Below are 18400 nucleotides of genomic sequence, written 5' to 3' on the forward strand. Positions count from 1 at the left end.
GCTGGAGAGGGAATTTGAAAATGGGGAATGTGAGGATCAAACAACGAGAAAGGACGAGTGAGTGGTGTGGCCAACCCAGTGAATAAATAAATGGAGTGCCGAAGTGGGCCGTTGGGTGCTGAGAGCTTCACTGTGGGTTTATTGACAAAGGGGAGGTGAGCTGGGAAAGGTTTTGAGACCTTCTACATACTCATGAAACCATTCAAATATGCAGCAAGGAGACATCCGAAGAATGTGGTTAAGATAGAGAAACATCAGGAAAAAAATATCATCCACTGATTTCTCTGCTCTCCATTCTCTGTCTTCCCTTGCCTCCCAGTTGTTCCATTACAAATACTGACTGTTAGCAGAGATTGGAGACAGCACAGGGGGAGAGCTCTGTAAATAAATATTAAGGTCCAGTCTGACAGACAGAAGACGCAAGGCAACGACTAAAGTATTCCAAAAATATACTGTTCAAATATGCCATTTTCCAATCATTATCGCTGCCCCTTTTCTGCACCCCTCACAGCTACTAATAAGACTCCTGCTACTCATGCCGACCAGCAAACAAATGCCACCAACTTATGTTCTGACAAAAGAAAACTTTGATACATTTTGTGCATTAAAAATGCTTTTAAGTGGGAAAGCAAATGAATTAACTCTCATCATTAATTAATTAATTGTATTTTTAAAACATGCAAAGAGCCAATAAAAGACAATCTGTGGGCCGAAAAAGGCCCCCGGGACATTGGAAGCCCCTGGAATGTTTCTTTTTCAGAAGCTCCAACAACGCGGACAAGTGCAACGGTATGAGTTTGAACATTCATTATTAGTATTTTATTATTCTTTCTTATTTCCTGCAGTGCAGCATTAACAATTCCAGCTTGGAGCACTGTTTCTACTGAAAAATGACACCGCACTGCTTTCGTCTTATCCGCTTGTCGTTGTCAGGGTCTGTACCCACACATGAGACTGGAGACCGAAAAGGGTCTCCAGGGTCTCTCTTTAGCATTATTCTAACGCCACATTAGATTTGCAGGCCTGCCAATATGTACTTCTTTCTTGCACTCTGCACGCATCCTAAGGCTGACGCCCTTTTAAGTTTTATTTAGTAGTGCTCAGTTCTCACACAGTACGCTGCGTTTGTGCGAACTGAGCACACGTGGTGTTGTGATTGAGGAGGAGACATGTACTCTCAGTAACATTCACAGTGAGGTATATTCACAAACACCATAATATAGAACATTATTGTTACAACATTGTTGTTACTGTACACAGCATCACTGTCATGTTTCAGATCCATTACAGAAAAAGGTTACATGTTGTGTGCGAGACGTGCCATATGGCGATAGATGCTCTTGTCATTTCCAGTTTGCTTGGCCAATCGTTCTCGTCCATGCACATTATCTTTAAAATTACTTTGCAATTAAACTTACATGCAGCCCAGGAACCATCGGGAAGTTTTTTTCCATAGCGTGTGTATGTGGCACAAAATGAAACCAATCCTTCTGTTGTGATATAAGGTTTAAAAACATGTGATGATGTTGCACATTTGTGTCTTATAACACAAATGAAAAAGGTCTGCTGACACCAGTGGTGTCCAAAGTGCGGCACAGTAGCCATTTGCGACACATGGATCATACCCTATTTATTGGCCCACTGCACATTGCAGAAGACACAATTTATAGAAAAAAATAAATCACATCTATATCACATTTTGCTTTACTTTACTTTTATATATTGTATATAATGGTTAGCTTACTGGGAAGGAAAGACATCTTTGTTACGTCTCCATGAACACAGGCAGGCAAACACCAGCTCCCCCTCCCTTCCTTGCACTCATCCAATCACATGCATTCACATTCTTTCAGAATATAGGATATTTAACTCTTTTCAAAAATGTGCATTTTCCCCACTCAGGTGTTAAACAAACATATATTCGGGTATTGTGAAGGGAGCCACAACAAAGCCACATGAGGGTCCGAGGCTGCGGGTTGCCAACCCTGATTTCGGATGAACCTGAGTGCCAACCAATGCTTCTCATTCAATATTTGTGTCTGACAAAGGCTTTTCTGGATGAACTGACAAACATTTCACCAGACACATTCTAAAACTTTCCAAACAATTGTACGCACATACAGCTGCAAGAAGAGACCAACTTTTCTCTCCTGCTCACTGAAGACACAGGAAAACAACAAAACCCACACAAAGAAAGCAGGTCTGCCTCACACTTCACCTTTGCCCTGTTGCCAGCTGTGTGTCCACTGTGTGTCACACTAAAGGGCTGATGATGTCACAACTAACCTAAACATCAGACCAAGCTCCGGATAGTCGGCCAGGAATTGAGGAGGAGCAACAGTCCCTCAGCAACTTCCTGGAACTATTGAGAACAAAAATGAATATGAATAAAAATACAGCGTCCATGGTTTCTAAAGCTGGAGATGTTTTGACTACTGTCGGGGTGGGAGCTTGGGGAATTGGCTTGGGAATCTAGCATTTTTGGAACACGGTAGCCATTCGGCTTCCTGCATCGCTGGGAGACTTCCTTTTGACACAACAATGAAAAACCTCAAATTTCAATATTTCACAAACAAAAAAGCTGGACAGGCTGTCAGTCATTAAGCCAGCTGCTCTGTCTCTGTCATGCACAGTTTAGTAAACAGAGTATATAGAGTATATATTTTTAAGTAAATATTCAACAACAACAACTCAATTTTAAAAGTAAGGTGATTCTTAAAGTGCTGAGTTGCAACCACATAACTTAGAGGCGTCCGGAGAACAGAAGGGGTTCAAAAAAAAAAAATGACCACATACACTCAGTAAGTTTGTACAGTGCTTGGCAAATTAAAGCCAATAAAGTGCATGTCAATGAAATTTGCTCCAATTGTGTGTGTACATCAGGGGTCATCAAGTCATCAATTGTGATAGCCCAGGGATCTTCAGGACTTACCCAGTGAATTGATAATTGTATGTTTATCAATTATATGGTTATATTGACGCATGCACTGTGTAGGGCAAACTTAATGTCTTTCCACCAAGCACTTTGCAGGGCAGTTAAGGGTACTTCTTAGGACCAATGAAACATTAGAGCCATCCCAGATTCTTGCTTATGTCCTTAATCAGGTCACAGAGACTCCTGACGAGCTGTATGTGTACTGTGCATGTGTGTAAGTGATCCGTAAGACTTTATTATTCCATCCATCCATCTTCAATGCCGCTTATCCTCACTAGGGTCACAGGGTCGTGCTGGAGCCTATCCCAGCTGTCTTTGGGTGAGAGGCAGGGTACACCCTGGACTGGTCGCCAGCCAATCACAGGGCACATATAGCCAACAACCATTCACACTCACATTCATACCTATGGACAATTTGGAGTCACCAATTAACCTAGCATGTTTTTGTGGGAGGAAACCGGAGTACCTGGAGAAAACCCAGATACGCAAGGGGAGAACATGCAAACTCCACAGATTCGAACTAGGTCTTCCCGATCTCCTGACTGTGTGGCCTACATGCCAACCACTCAACCACTGTGCGGCCAGCCAAATTACAAGCAAACAAACACCATCAGTGACACAAGCCGTATACAACTGTCTTGTGAAATACACTGCGTTCCAAGAGTGAATACCCGATTTTAGATAATGACGAGATGTTCGTACTTGTCAAAAATGCATCATTTGTAACAGATACTTGTTTATAACAACTGTACAGCTCATCCCTAAAATGAATTATAAAGTTCACACTCTTCATTCCTGAAAATTTCACAACTATCTTCAAACAAAACATTTAGACAAAGGATTTAACAGTTTTCTTGCTTTTGACAGTAGACAAAACCAAACCCGTTCTGATGTTAAAATAGTGTAGGACAGCATAGTGGAGTGTAGTATTACTGTAGAGCAGTCATGAATTTTTGCCTAAGGCCCCAAGAGAATCAATAATCGCATCTGTGTATATTTCCCTTTTAGGCAGTGGGCACACAGTAGGCACACTCTGTCTCAATGTAAGAATGACTGCGCATTGTTCCCATTGGTCAAATTGGGTCTGTTATCAGCATTATCAATGCTAATACTGTGGCTTGCATTGTGGTGCGCTGCTATGTTTATTTGGATCCAGCCACTAACAATGAAAACATTGCATTTCTCCCAAACAGGGGACAAGTATGCGGAAAGTAATAATAATAATGACAATGGGGCAGAAAGTGTACATATAAATAGTCTAAGGAAGTAACTGAGTGGCTACAACGGGAGAAGACAGTAAACAATCAAAACACATGAATGACAAGCTTAACAATTGCCTTCAGGTACCAGAGTGGCAGGCAGTTGGCGCTCGCTTGAAAGCCAAGTGGCATCTCAAGGCCAATGTTGTTCAGGCACATTAATATTAAATTAATAGTATCAGAGTTGTACTGTGAACAGCATTAGCAGTTGTGTGAGTCTCTTTGAACAAACGACTCTTGAACTGAAAGTGGTTGTGGGGAGACCACAAGTTAAGTATTTTAATGCAGAAAAGAGTCAATGGGTTGAAAGTATGAACTCTATAAATGGCTGCCCATTGAGAGCGATCCAACTTTGCATCAAAATGTCTTAATCGTTCTCACCTGCCAGAGCGTCCTGGGCCTCAAAGAACGTACTGAGTCCTCCCTTCACATAGGCCAGACTCCCCTCATTCTTCTTGGTGGCCTGCTTTTTCAGATTGCTGGCAGCAATCTTCAACTGCTCAAAACTAGGGATAAAAAAAATACTTTAATTGTCACATGTCCATGTCGTTGACGCTTAAGCGGTAAATGGTTATACTGCACTTATTTAATAATAGTAACCTTTACATAAATGAGTCATTTAGTCATTCATTCACTTGTTTGTAATCAGAATTCAACTAATAATTTATTAGATTCTGATTGCAGTCTCCTCAAACTTGTTTATTGTTGTTAACAATAAACAAGTCAAGCATGAAAAATATACCGTGTCCAATTGGGTGTAATCCTACAATATGCTGTAACTTTGCAATTAATTACTTATTATGATTTTACCTTTGTAACATGGGTAACATCCTTTAAGAAAGAGTTAATTTTACATTTTAGCTAAATGAGCTAATGCCAGTATGTATGTCTTTAAACCGCAGTTATCTGACCATAGAGCAGACGTTAAACTTTTAGGAACACAAGTATGAATAATTATTTATTTTAAAATAAGTTGTTGAAATTGCATGTTTTTTTGCCTTCCATTTTTCCCCAGTGTTCCTGGTGTTGGCCTCAATGGAACTGTAATTGGTGCGGGATAAAGTTATTTGTAATAAAGACATGTTACGAACACAGATGTACCTACACAGTATATTAATAACACTGCAATACTCAGTCACCAAAGTTTGGGATTCTTTGTTTGGGTTCTCAAGTCTGAGGAATAATGTAGCACATGGACTAGTTTGTGTAACATTCCCATTTGAGTCTAGCAACTGAACAAGCCTTGTAGGTTGCCATAGGAGAGTGTGAACTAAGCTTTGTGATATGTAATTATAGGTATGTAACCGAAATAGCGTATGAGAACATAGGGAAACTGCGGTTTCAATGTACATCGATAAATGACAATAGCATTACATAAATATTAGATTACTATAAGGGCTGCCAAACTTTACAGAGAACTAAATAATTTTACTTCATGTAGTCAGATATAAACATCATTGTTGACTCACAGAGACAATCACATACAATCGTGTCCTATACAGAGAGTATATGTGACTGTGTGTTGAGTGTCTAGAGTGAAGCTTCCTTTGCAGGAAGAAACATTCAGGCAGCAAAGTCCAAATAAAGTGCCTGGTCATACAGGATTCCGGGGTCTGGGTTACGGAAAGGACAGGCAGGACAGAGGAAAGCAGGAGAGTCCAAAATAACTCATAATTGTTTTTTTCCTGGAACATATTGGGATATTGACTGACTTTTATTTCACTATTACTGTGCATTCACACAGCTCTTTTCGGGACATGGTCGCAATAATTATCATGCACCCCTAAAGTCTTTCCACATTTCTGAACTGATGATGATTTTTTTAAATTGCTAGATAGTGTTAATTAATTCGCTATACTCAGGAACATTGAAAAATCCCAGAGCCCAAATGTAGGTCATAAAGTTTTACTCTTGGTGGTTCTGGAATAAAATTTTAGTACAGCAAAAGACATACCCAGTGCCTGCATGATTTTCGATAAGATACCACGTGGCAGAGAAGTTCTCACTGGTGAAGTCTCCACTCATCCCTGGAAATGTCATCTCAATGTCTTTCAGTGGGAAATTTCCTCTATGGAAACAAAGACAAACCCATTTACAGCAGAATAGTAAAAGAGTGGGGAAATAAAAGTTTGGCGTTGGAAGCTACAGCTAAGATTGTGATGCCTGGTTGCTCATAAACGAATCAGGGCTTAATTAGGAAAGCTTGATCTTCACTAATGACTCGAAGCCTACAGAAATAATTTCTAACCAACTAACCACTCACACTGTGCAGTCACAATCAGGCATGTACAAAACATTAAGTGTAGAAAACAATATTTGGATGTGTGATCACTAAAGGTTTTCTACCTTGGCTTGGCTTATAGAGGGAAGCGGGGATGCAGCTGGCTTAAAGATGATGTACTACTATATCAACTAAGGGTGTTTCTGCTTTACATTTTTCTAAAAAAAAGTCAATGCTGATCTCTTAAGTTCATTAACAGCTATTGCCACATTGGAAACATATTTTATAAGCTTTATATGTGGAGACCTCTCTCTTTTAGGATGCAAACTATGATAGAACAAGGAGTGTTCTTATGGCGATAAGACTTATCATGCATGTGTGCATTTGTTAGCTCGTGCTTCATACTTGTCTATCTCGATACCCAATGGATTGTTGGGTCGGAGGGAGAGAGGTGAGATGCCTTTGTTGCGGTCAGTCCTGTCGTAGTAGTTCAGTTCATCAACCCACACAGCTGACTGGTCTAAGATACCTAGAGGACAAAGCAAGCCAATGAGCTCAAAAAAGACAGCGAATGATGAGAAGAAAAGAATGCAATACCCAGGTTATTAAAGTATGTATCTAAAGTCAACATCAGGCTCTGTTTAGGAGTTTAAGAATAAGAGGATCTACATCACAATTCATATCACAGTAAATATGACGAAGAAATCTGTTTTTATTTTTTCAGTAGAACCATATTAAATACTGCTTCAGTTTTGTATATTTATTTTATTTATGTTATGTATCAACACAATTTGGATTTTTTTTTATTTGTTTTTTTTCCAATGAGGACCTTCCCCAGGAGCAATTCCGTTTTTTGTTTTATCATATTGGCTTTTTAGCTCCACCAGGAGTTGCCATGGTTTGTTTGGATGTTTACTATGAGAGGCATTGAGTAAAAACAACGTAACTGATACCCACTGAGGAGGGTGCAATATCGGACATTGCATTCAGTTTGTGGAGATCCACAATTGCTTTTAATCCCCATTTACTAAAATATTGAGATGGGAGCAAGTGCTGCTCTAATGTATTGAGAAAGTTTTACACTGCTTTTTAGTGAGTTACAACAGTTTTAAACTGATAATACTGCATTGGCTGGCCTATTGAAATTTTCCACAAATATAAATTCACACATATACGCATACACAGTATATATACACACAATCATTAGCAGCAGTTTAAATAGATTATTTTACTCAGAGAGGAAGCCACGCTGAGTTACTTACCAATCCTTTCTGGTTTGAGCAGTTTGAATGAAACAGTGGAGGTCCCTAGACCCCCAGACTTGGTTGTGACAATGATTTCTCCCCTGTCGTCCTTTGCTGGGCCTACGCGACACACTATTTTGCTGGCTGACATCCACTCTGCTGTAAGCAGGCAATTATGGCCACAGATTGACAGACCTAAAAGAAACAAAAGCGAGAAGAAAGGTGAAAGGGTTGAAGTTTTGATACACATTAAAAATAAGTATACACACTTTTTTAGAATACATTTTAGACTACATTTATTGTGTTTGCATTTTATATATGTTATACTTAAAAACGGACTTCCAAAAAAGTGTATAACACCAACATCTGCCATGAAAAAGACCTCCACAATTCATTTACTTGTTCATTTCACTTTATTTACCTATTAATTCTCATTCTCATATGTTGTTTAATGCCAGATTATGAGACAATATTTCCCTGCTTCAGTGTGTTACCTTTTTTTTTCTTTAATCACAATAATATAATTGATATAAAACAGTAAATAGTATTACTAATTACCAATTATACGAATACTTACTATTACTAATCACAATCATAAAATTACTAATAGAATTTTGAGAAATTCGAGAAATAAATTGGCATGACATTCATTCCCATGACGAGTGTATGTAAACTTCTGACCAGAACGGTATATACAGTATATTACCAATGAGATCAGCTGAACCAGTGCCCAGGTTTTCACCACGAATAGTGACTTTAGTCCAGGCTGCACCCTCCTTGGGTGAGATGCCGGTGACGAGTGGGGGTGGACGGGCACGAGACATGGTGGTCTGCGGCAGTTATACTGGGGATGATTAAAAGCTGAAAAATGACAGCAGAGGGGCACATGTAAGAAACATAAACAAACATATTTTAAATGAATTTAAAATAATTTCACAATATTCAAGATGCATTTAATCTTATTTTAAGGTTGAAAAACAATTAACAAAACAGTCAATTATGTATTGTTGGTGATCCATAAAGAGGTTTAATAATGGTAGCTCAGTGCTGCTGTCCATTTTAGCTTTGTGCATAATCTCATGTGGTCATATGTGCAGATGTGCTCAGTAACAAGCCTTGTATTGAATTAATTTCCTTATTGACTTCTTTACGTTATGTGCCTTTCTTTAGATAATTATTTACACATTTCCGTGTGACATCAGTTGCATTGCATTGTATTGCAGACCAAAACACAGCAAAAGAAAAGCCTCTCCGTTTCAAATTAGTAGCCTGTGTGTGCAGTTGAAAACTAAGGCAAACCGACAGTGTTATAAGGAATATAACACTGCACTATTGTATTTGTTGTCGTGTGTTTCTGCGCAGCATTTCTGAGAAAAGGTGGGGGCACAATCATTACGCAAACACACAATGGCCATAATGACAGATCAGCTAGATTGCGTGCAAAGGGCCATAACTAATGTTGTGTGGTCTGCGTATTAGGCAGTATGTTAGGCAGTGCGTGGATGAATCTAAAGAGGGTCTCTGGGCAGTGTGTATACATAACTTTGTGTGTGTGGGAGTGTGTGTGTGTGCGTGTGGTCTGGGTGTGTGGTCTCCGGCACAGGCCTAAGGAGAGCCTGCCGACGGCTGGGATGAGAAAAGCGCTGTTTACTTTACTCTGGGGGCTGTGCATGAACACGGGAACACTGCCCAGACCCCTCTCCATAACACCGGGGTGCGCACGATCAGACAAACATGCACACACACACACAGACCAAGTCACACAGAAAGCAAAGAAAATGTTTCACGTCATGTCATGGCCCATCTATAACTACTTAGCAAACAAACCAAGGTTATAGAAAGTGCAACCCTAGGCATTTCAAAGATTAACTGTCAATGGAATACTACTTGAAACAACATGGACACTGTACAGAAAATCCAAGACAAAAGGGATCTTAAGAGTAAAACATTAAGGGCAATGACGATTCTATTTTAACTATTTTCCTAATCACATTTTTCTCAGCGCTTCCACAACACTAATTAATGTAAAAAAAAAAAGAAAAAAAAAAAGAAAAACTGAGGCACAGTGACTGAGTCAACAGGGGAACAGCTCTAAAAATATTTGAGTATGAAAGAATTTCAACTGTATAAACCAGGGATTTTCAGAGGGGTGTCAGAGAACGCCAGGGGAGGTGCGAGATGGGGCGGCATTGGTGTGCAGAATAACAGAAAACGCCATTGAAAACTGTAGTTATGCCTTAAGCCCACTAGATAGCGACAAAGACCAGTAAATGGCTGCAATGCACACTGTTCAGACCTTGAAAACCCCTTGCTCTACACCACATGTCAATGGAGGGCCAAAGCAATCAGTTGATATAATTGATGAGCTCCTTCCCTAAAATTGAAGGTGGTGTTGATCATTAAAAATCACCTAGAAAGAAAACATTAACATAAACAACCGAGTTTTATTGAAAAAACAAAAAACATATCTCCTATTTCCATGAAATGGCAAACAATCCCCAATACTTTCCAGTCAACGCCACAAATATATTTAGCTTTTTCCCTTCTGTTATGATACTGCTATTACTCCGATATCAACACAAAACATACATCGTTTTTCATGACTTATTTTGTAGTGTAAAGGCTTTGATGAAGTGACATTACTCAAACAGTGAACAATAGTCATCAACAGTTGGCATAAGAAAAAGTAACCCATTTACTTCTTTATGTGTATATAGTTTTATTCACAATGTAGTGGTAGCTAAGCGTAATATAGCAAGGTTCGATGTGTGATCACGTGACTTTGATAACATTATGCACCTGAGCATCCCAGCAGTAAAAGCATTATTCCTACTAAACATGTACAGTGTAGTCACATGTTATTTTTCTTCATATTTAAATATGGTAAACAACTCATATGATATACCACATAAAAATACCTATTTACGGAGCAGAATTGCAAGAGAATGGACGTCAGCTTCCCTTAGGTCTGTTCCATATTAAAATAGGTACAATAGATTAGCCATATTGACAAGTGTGGGGGAAAATCCTAAGCAAAACCGATCTTAGTGCCAATAAATAATCACTGCTAGTAAATAATCTTTGTGAACCGCCGTTGTCCTCGCCAATGAACATCTGTGTGAAAATCTGTGTCCATGAAAAGGACATGAATATATGTAACCCAGTACCCGGACCAGTATCAACAAGAAGATATAATAATAACAAATACAGTATATGTGGTAGATGGTTTTAGAATGAAGCAACATTTGAGATGTTGACAGAGCTCTGACAGCTAAAGCTAATTGGCTAGTGGTTGAATTGTATTCTGCTATTTGTGTTTTTGCTTCTTATCCAACCACAAATGCTACTAAATATATAATCTGACACACGACATTATTCAATCGTATTTGAAGGGATACGGTAATATAGTACAATAAAAAGTAACTTACTCTGCAACCCAGCCGAGATGTTGAGATCGCTTCCGGTTTTCTGGGTTCATTGCCGGATATCCGCTCTTGTATGAGCCTTTCAAAATAATTGTTTTTGTTTAGTTTTTTTTGCTTCACACGTCATATTTGTCAATATTATTATTCTTGTAGTCCTCTTGAAGTAAAATTCCACAGCCTAATGTGCAAATTATGTTTTTTTTTGTCAAATTGTCAGAGAATTGACAAAAATGGCTAATTTTCATTTTACACTGTCATCTGTCATCATCAAAATCCTGTTCAATCAATGTTTGAATGAAGTTTAAAATAAATGTGGCTATATACCAATCATCATGTCATCTCTGCTGTAAAAAGCAGACTGTTTGATGATCAAACTTAAGTTGCTTTGCCTCTTTCCTCAGTTCTCTTTTCACGGTGGATCATTGAGGTATTTCCACATGTTCTGGGAAAGGCGCAGCATCATTAGAAATGCATCAGAGACCACCCAGGCACACAACAACACTGATACAATTACATTTATCTCAACAAATTGTGCAGGGCACAAAATTTTGATAAGGCAAGGCCCACACCCTTGGGAAGCCCACTGTTCAATTAGACTGGCTATTCTGATAATTGAAGGATGCAACTGTGACTTTGGAGTTTGCACACATGTTGATGCTCATCAGATACAATTTGTTTACATAAACAACCGCTTACAGTGATGAAGCTTGGATATTTGCATCAAAGTCTCAGTGGTGCACCCATCCATCCATTTTCTATACTGCTTGTTTTCATTAGGTGATTCAATGGTTTTATACAAATGCAGTTAGAGGAACCATTGCACAATTAATGACACATTACCGGATTCCCTTTTTTAATTTAGCTTGTAGCAGCAGGGTGGGTCAGTGAAGAAGTTAACAGAGAAGTTTACCCACAAGTCCCTATTCTGTAAAAAAAACTTGTAGGTTTTGAAGGAGACGTTGTGGCATCTGCAGCAATTTGGTTGTTGTACCAGACCGTCAATTTACCGGGTGATCTATATTCTCACCCTCACCATGAACTTTGGATCATGATCGAAAAACGAGATGATGAACGAGAAATGAGTTTTGTCCACTGTCCATACTCACCCTAAGAGATAGGGTGAGGAGCTCAGTCATCCAGGAGGGGCTTAGGAGTACACACGCTGCTCCTTCACATTAAAAGGTGTAGGTGGCAGGGGCATCTAGTCCAGATGACTACGGATGCTTCTCTAGTTTTCTGGGCATGCCCAGCCAGGAGAAGGCCACGGTCTGGACCTATAGACACGCTGGAGGGATTATGTCTCACAGCTGGCCTGCATGGAACATGGACTCCCATAATTGGAGAAAAATGGATGGATGGATGGATGGATGGTGAATGAATTAATGGACTTTGGTGGGAACGCAGTGGGTATTTTAAAAACCAATGCAATTTTAAAACTTCCTGAAAAAAGGTGCTATCAGACCAGTTAGGACCTTTCATCAGTTTTAGAAAAAAGAATTTTAGAAAAAAACATCAGAAATGTGTTTTGTGGGCCACTTGGTTTGTGGTATATCAGTTACATTTTTTTCAGTAGTAGTTTTTAGTTTTTTTTTTAGTTACACCAAATTATTCACATTTTATTGCAAAACAAATTATTACATTTAGTGTTTAAATAGTTCGTCCAACTTTTAGGAACAGGTGTCCAAGGTGCTCGATGGTGTCTTGATGCTTTCAATGACCCCCGGTGATCTGTCATCTACATACTGTAATGGAACATGCTACGCTGGCATCATTGCTCATCCCTGAACCCTATTGTTCATTGTTTGTCTTCTCCAATTTTTTTCCCATGGGCCCCTAGCCAGTAAGAGGAAAAGGTCACTGTAAATATTGCACTGAAACACTCCCTCCCTCCCTTGGAGCTCCTGAAGATGGAACAGGCGACCAGTGGGTGAGCGCTTCCTTCCTGCACAGGGCATTTCTACTGCAGGACATCAAACAAGTAGAATCCCTCAGTGTCAAAGATCATTACGGTGAGATCATATGCTGAATGTTGACATTACAATAACCTGGGCAGGTCTCAGCTTTTTGTCCTTTAGCTAGTATAATAACTATATATCTGTGATTTTTAATATTTAATTATATATTATACAATATTAGTCAAGCTCAGCTGTTATCTTGTATTTTACATTTGCGATTTTACATCAGTGGAGAGACCCCAACATTGCACCTGCTGACTCATGTGAACACTGCGTGAGGCTTCATCAGTTCATGCTCAAAGACTAGGTGAGACACACACCAGTCAGACTAGATAGGACAGGTCTAGTTCTATACTGACCGATGATTTTCAATAGGTGATTTTCTGAGCCATGTTAACTACCTTCTGGAGAACAGTCCTGTCTGCTTAGGTTTGGGTTCCCAAACCAGCCAGGATGGACTAAGTCAGTACACTTTCTATGGAGCCTTGGTGGAAGGTTTTCAGCAGAAATTAGATGTTCATCTCTGGTGGGTCTGCTTCACCTAGTCTTGACTCTCCATTTCCAATCATGCAGCATTCGGAAAACACTTCAATCAGAATGTGACATTAGAAAAAAATATATTTTGAGAACAATAGCTGCTATCAACTTGAAACCTGAAAGATTTACCCCTTCAGAAGTGACCACAAGCTTTCCAACGATAACACCCATGACATTCTGGGACATCAGAAAGTGGGATGAATTTAGAAAAAGTCGTAGAGAGTCGTGGTTGGTACTACTGGAAAGCTGGTAGTAGCTTTTGGAAGGATAGAACTTGGTTCAACATCGATAGGACCTACTGTTTGGGAATAAATAATGAAAAACTCTTATCCAATCAGAATGCTGTATGAGAAAAAATTATCAGGTGCTATCAACTTGGAACAAAAGCGAGCCCCACCTTTCTAACACTGGCACACATGACTCTCTATGACTTTGCTTCCGGAGATACACCATTTTCTTCTCCATTTCTGGCATTATAATGAGTGCAGCAAAAAGTGCAATTCCCAGTAACATTTTTGCACATACCTCCACTGTGCGTCATCCCTTACATTCACCCCGCAATCTTTCCAAGCAAATGAAAACATACATATTAAACTGTTCATTTATGCCGGCTCTGTTCGTAACCTGCTTTCATATCCTACTTGGCATTTGTGTTAGCCTCCAGCACAGCTGCTGAAAAATAAATTCATGGCTTTGGCAGCCTTGCGCCACCCAACAGTAGTTCACCCCACACTTTGGGAACCTCTGCTCAGTAAACTATCGTCACCATGGAAAATAAACACACTGACTGGCTGTTATAATGTGTCAAGTTATTAATAAACCGCTTAATAAAATGTGTTTGTCACTTGTCATTATTTCACAATGTGCATGTGTTTGCCTGCTCAGAACTCTCTACCTTGAAGTCAGGTTCCTCATTATATCACAAGTCTCATTAATGAAATAGTGATTAAAAACAGGACAGAAAAAAATATACGTGAGAGAAGACTTTTTTTTTTTTTTTAAAGAACACTTCTTTTAAAAACATAAAAACCAAAGTTCATTTTCTGTAACTGAATTGTGGCAGGAGTTTGTAACTTACAGATCAGCTTAATTAAGTAATTTTCGTAATAAGTATAAGTTGTTTAATTTTGGTGACATGCTTGTCGATACTATTGTGACAGGACAGAGAACTCTTCTCTGAAAAAGGAATGGAAGTGAAAGGATAGAAATGGGTGTTTTTCGAAATACAGTATGTTCAGGCTTTTACCACCCTGGTTAAGATAGCAAGTTCTATGGCCTCTCATAACACCATTCCTTTCCTCCCTTCCTGGCCAGACAACGGGCTACTGTGTATCAAGAGGCACAGACCCTCTTCACTGTGGGAAAAGCCTGTGAAGTATCCACAAGGGTGGCAAAATATAGCTGAACCAGAATGATTTCCACAAATATGCACTGCACATGGGGAATCGGGATAAAGGGATGGAGGTCGCTTGCTTACTTATCTATTTGTCAAAGCCAATGTGACATTTTTGAAAAATCTGACCATACTAAATACTATTTTTTGCGCTTGGATTATTGGGGGATTATTATGTCCTATCATGTTTGCAACATCAAAGAAGCATCTGTGTGTGTGTGCACTGATGACGCATATAAATCTGCTACAGTCACCAATTATGTTGGTTAAAATGTTTTTTAATGCTTTCCCTATGGAGAAATATACAAGTGTTGAACGATGGCGCGCAAACTAAAGCTTTCAGATTGAGTTGAAACAATACAGTATGTAGATCACGTCTCTTCCTCACGCACAACAAAACTTTCTCTTTGCCCACCAATAACATTCACATCAAGGTGCATTCACAAACACCACAATTCAGAACATCAGATGTTACAATGTTACAGTACATAGTAGGCTAATCGTCATGTTTCTCCGAGTCATTCATTCATTCATTTTCTACTGCTTATCCTCACCGAGGTCACAGGCGTGCTGGAGCCTATCCCAGCTGCCTTCGGACGAGAGGCAGGGTACACCCTGGACTAGTCGCCAGCCAATCACTGGGCACATATAGACAAACAACCATTCACACTCACATTCATTTAGAGTCAATTTAGAGTCACCAATGAACCTGCATTAACGTGGATGATTACCCGGAGAAAACCCACGCCCTATGACAGAGGTAGGGAATCTATGGCTCGGGAGCCAGGTAGGGCTCTTTTGTTGACTGTATCTGGCTCTCAAGCGTTTCTTACCACAATAAAAATGTATTTTTGCTAACATTTTAAAGTCAACATCACGGAAATGACTGTTAAAAATAATATTCAAAATCAACAACTTTCTTATGCATTTTAATCCGTCCATTTATTTTCTACTGCAATACGGCCAACCATATCTATCTTTCCTGATGATATTTTCCAGGTCAAACACCAAAACTCGATTATTACTGGGTAATGCGGTAGTCTACCTCGGTCATTGAGATGTCAACATGTAAATATAAACTTTCCTCCTTTAGTCAAATAGTCACCTAGCTAAAGCTGCAGAACCAAGCCTTCTGACGAAGATGGCCAAAAGAATGAAATACATGTACGGAGTATGGTGCAAAACCATGCAGCAGCAGAAGTTGTATTAATGGCAACAAGTATTTGATTTATTATTAGACACTGCGCTGCTCACGAAAGTGTGCTGGCCACACCCCATTGGCGTGGGGTAGTGTGCCTGGTCTACGTAATTAGAGCCCATTATATCTAAAACTGTTGGTCTTACATAAAAATGCACACATTTGATTGCATTCAATGTTTAAAAAAATGTATATGGCTCTCACAGATACAGAGAGCCTTCATGGCTCTCCTAGCCAAAAAGGTTCCCGACCCCTGCCCTATGAGGACATGCAGCATTGAAAACGGATGGATGGATGGATTTTTGAATATCCTAAGGCCTACCGTTTTTTTTAACATAACGAACAACGATTTCTTCATAATCATCCTCTATTATGAATGTTGTGATGCAGACAGCAATTAATGTTTTGTTTTGCTTTTTTGCCGTAGGCCAAAAATTAACTGCAAATGGCCTCAGAACTTTGGACTCCACTGTGGCAATACTCATTTGACAGATTTTAAATATATTGAACAAAATGTAGGTATTAGGGACACCTGGGATGGAAAAATGACAGGGCACGAACAAAAACTGTTAATTATATTTTTCTTCTTGTAAGACATGTACTGGATCTTAACACATTTAGCTTTTCTAACAGAATTGCTTTCAGAGTTCATACAACCCAGAAGGGGGCGCCCAAGATTATTATTTTGTGAACTGACAGCCATGACAAACTTTACTCATATTTCTCACATTTTGGAAAGCAAGAGAAACAAAACTTTCTTGACTTAAATGGTCTAAAACTGAAACATTGTCATTTAAATCAAAAACTGCCTGAGATTATATTTCAGTTATAAAAATCTTGGATATTTTCTTACGTCACATATTATACAGTAAAAATGACTAAAACCAATGACATTCACAAATAACTGAAATACATTGGTATGTCATATTAAAATACATAGTAGTATAGAATCCAATTTACATATATTTGTAGACCCTATTTGCTCCTGAAGAAAAGTAAAACAACATAAAAAAAACTCCCAACAAAACATACTTATAGGTACTTAAAACTCAACTTTAATTATATAAAGTAATGGAAAGTTACAATGCATGACATAAGTAACATCACAGACCTTTGACATTATGAACAAAATGAATTCAAGGTGTTCCACTTGGTGTGTGGTATTGCCCCCATCATTTTCCTTTGTGTGCGAATAATACCCATCTGTATTATTCTGAATGATTAATGTGATATTGTGGCATACGTTTATTCCATGGTATTAACGTGCTGTTTAAATATAGCACAATTAATGGTTTTGAGATGATAAGCTATTTCCTCTGCTGATTAGGTAGTGTGGAATACAGGAAGGTGGTGTTCAATGGCCGACATTGGTGTAGGGGGGGGAGACGGAGGGAGGGGAAGGAAACCTATGGAGTGAACAGCAGTGCAAATTGAGGTCAGTTTCAGCTGAGTAGCATTTTAGCTTTGATCCCTCCGACGAACTGGATGAAAGACATCCTGCTCTCCTCACAAAGCTGAGGAGGCGCGAACAGATGGAGGAGCTCACTTTTCTACCTGATAAATAAAGACCCATGCTGCACAATCTGTTAACTCAATTACACGTAATCTCTTACTTTCATCTGACTCTTTTTTTGCCCATTTCTGTTATGGCTACACCCCCTCTTTTTTAGTATAAATCTGAACAGACTTTATCAAAGTTTTTTCTCTTTATCAGTTCTTCCCCAACTCCCTTTCCTATGGTGTTTTCTTTTACAATACATTCCCAATATGAATGTTCATCCAAGCAATCTGTTCTTTGAATGTGTGTGGCCTTTTTACGTTCTGTTAGATGTGTTAAAAGCAACTTCTGACTTCATTGTAATCAGGTTGACGACCTTCGTTATACATATTATTACTACTAGTTTAATGGTAAACAGAATTGTGCACGTGGTTAAGCAGAACTTGGTAGGAGTTTTGGACTATTTTGGCACCTCTTGATCACAGATCTCGACTATAGATCGGATGCTGACACCATTGGCTAGAATACCGTCTTGCATAATGAACATTGATCATTGAAGTTTTGCTTGTTCTTAATGGTTAAATGGTTTAATTTTATTTGAAAATAGAAATGTTTAGAAAGTTAAGCTTGTGTGAGTGAGAAAAATGCATCTATTGTGTGTCTGCCTCTTCCAGTATTTTTGCATCATTCATATGTAACGCTTGCACATCTCTGTGTGTGTCAAGAAGGTCTTCG

General features: G+C 39.0%; 1 protein-coding gene across 3 annotated transcripts in view; it reads right to left on the reverse strand.

The window, feature by feature from the left end:
* The window catches only part of exoc2 (exocyst complex component 2), a 49111-nt gene that overhangs the window by 18193 nt on the left and 12518 nt on the right, over nt 1–18400 (reverse strand). For 2 of the 3 annotated variants that reach the window (XM_058072298.1, XM_058072299.1), the window contains 5 exons: nt 8366–8520; nt 7678–7854; nt 6821–6944; nt 6149–6262; nt 4576–4700 (listed from right to left, as the gene is read on the reverse strand). In XM_058072298.1, coding sequence (XP_057928281.1) covers nt 4576–4700; nt 6149–6262; nt 6821–6944; nt 7678–7854; nt 8366–8483 — 658 coding nt within the window. In that variant the 5' untranslated portion in view covers nt 8484–8520. Of the gene's footprint in view, nt 1–4575; nt 4701–6148; nt 6263–6820; nt 6945–7677; nt 7855–8365; nt 8521–11087; nt 11149–18400 lie in introns of those variants that run through there. The other variant, XM_058072297.1, reaches the window with a different exon arrangement.

The sequence above is a fragment of the Doryrhamphus excisus genome, chromosome 5, assembly GCF_030265055.1.
Source record: "Doryrhamphus excisus isolate RoL2022-K1 chromosome 5, RoL_Dexc_1.0, whole genome shotgun sequence".
NCBI lineage: Eukaryota > Metazoa > Chordata > Actinopteri > Syngnathiformes > Syngnathidae > Doryrhamphus > Doryrhamphus excisus.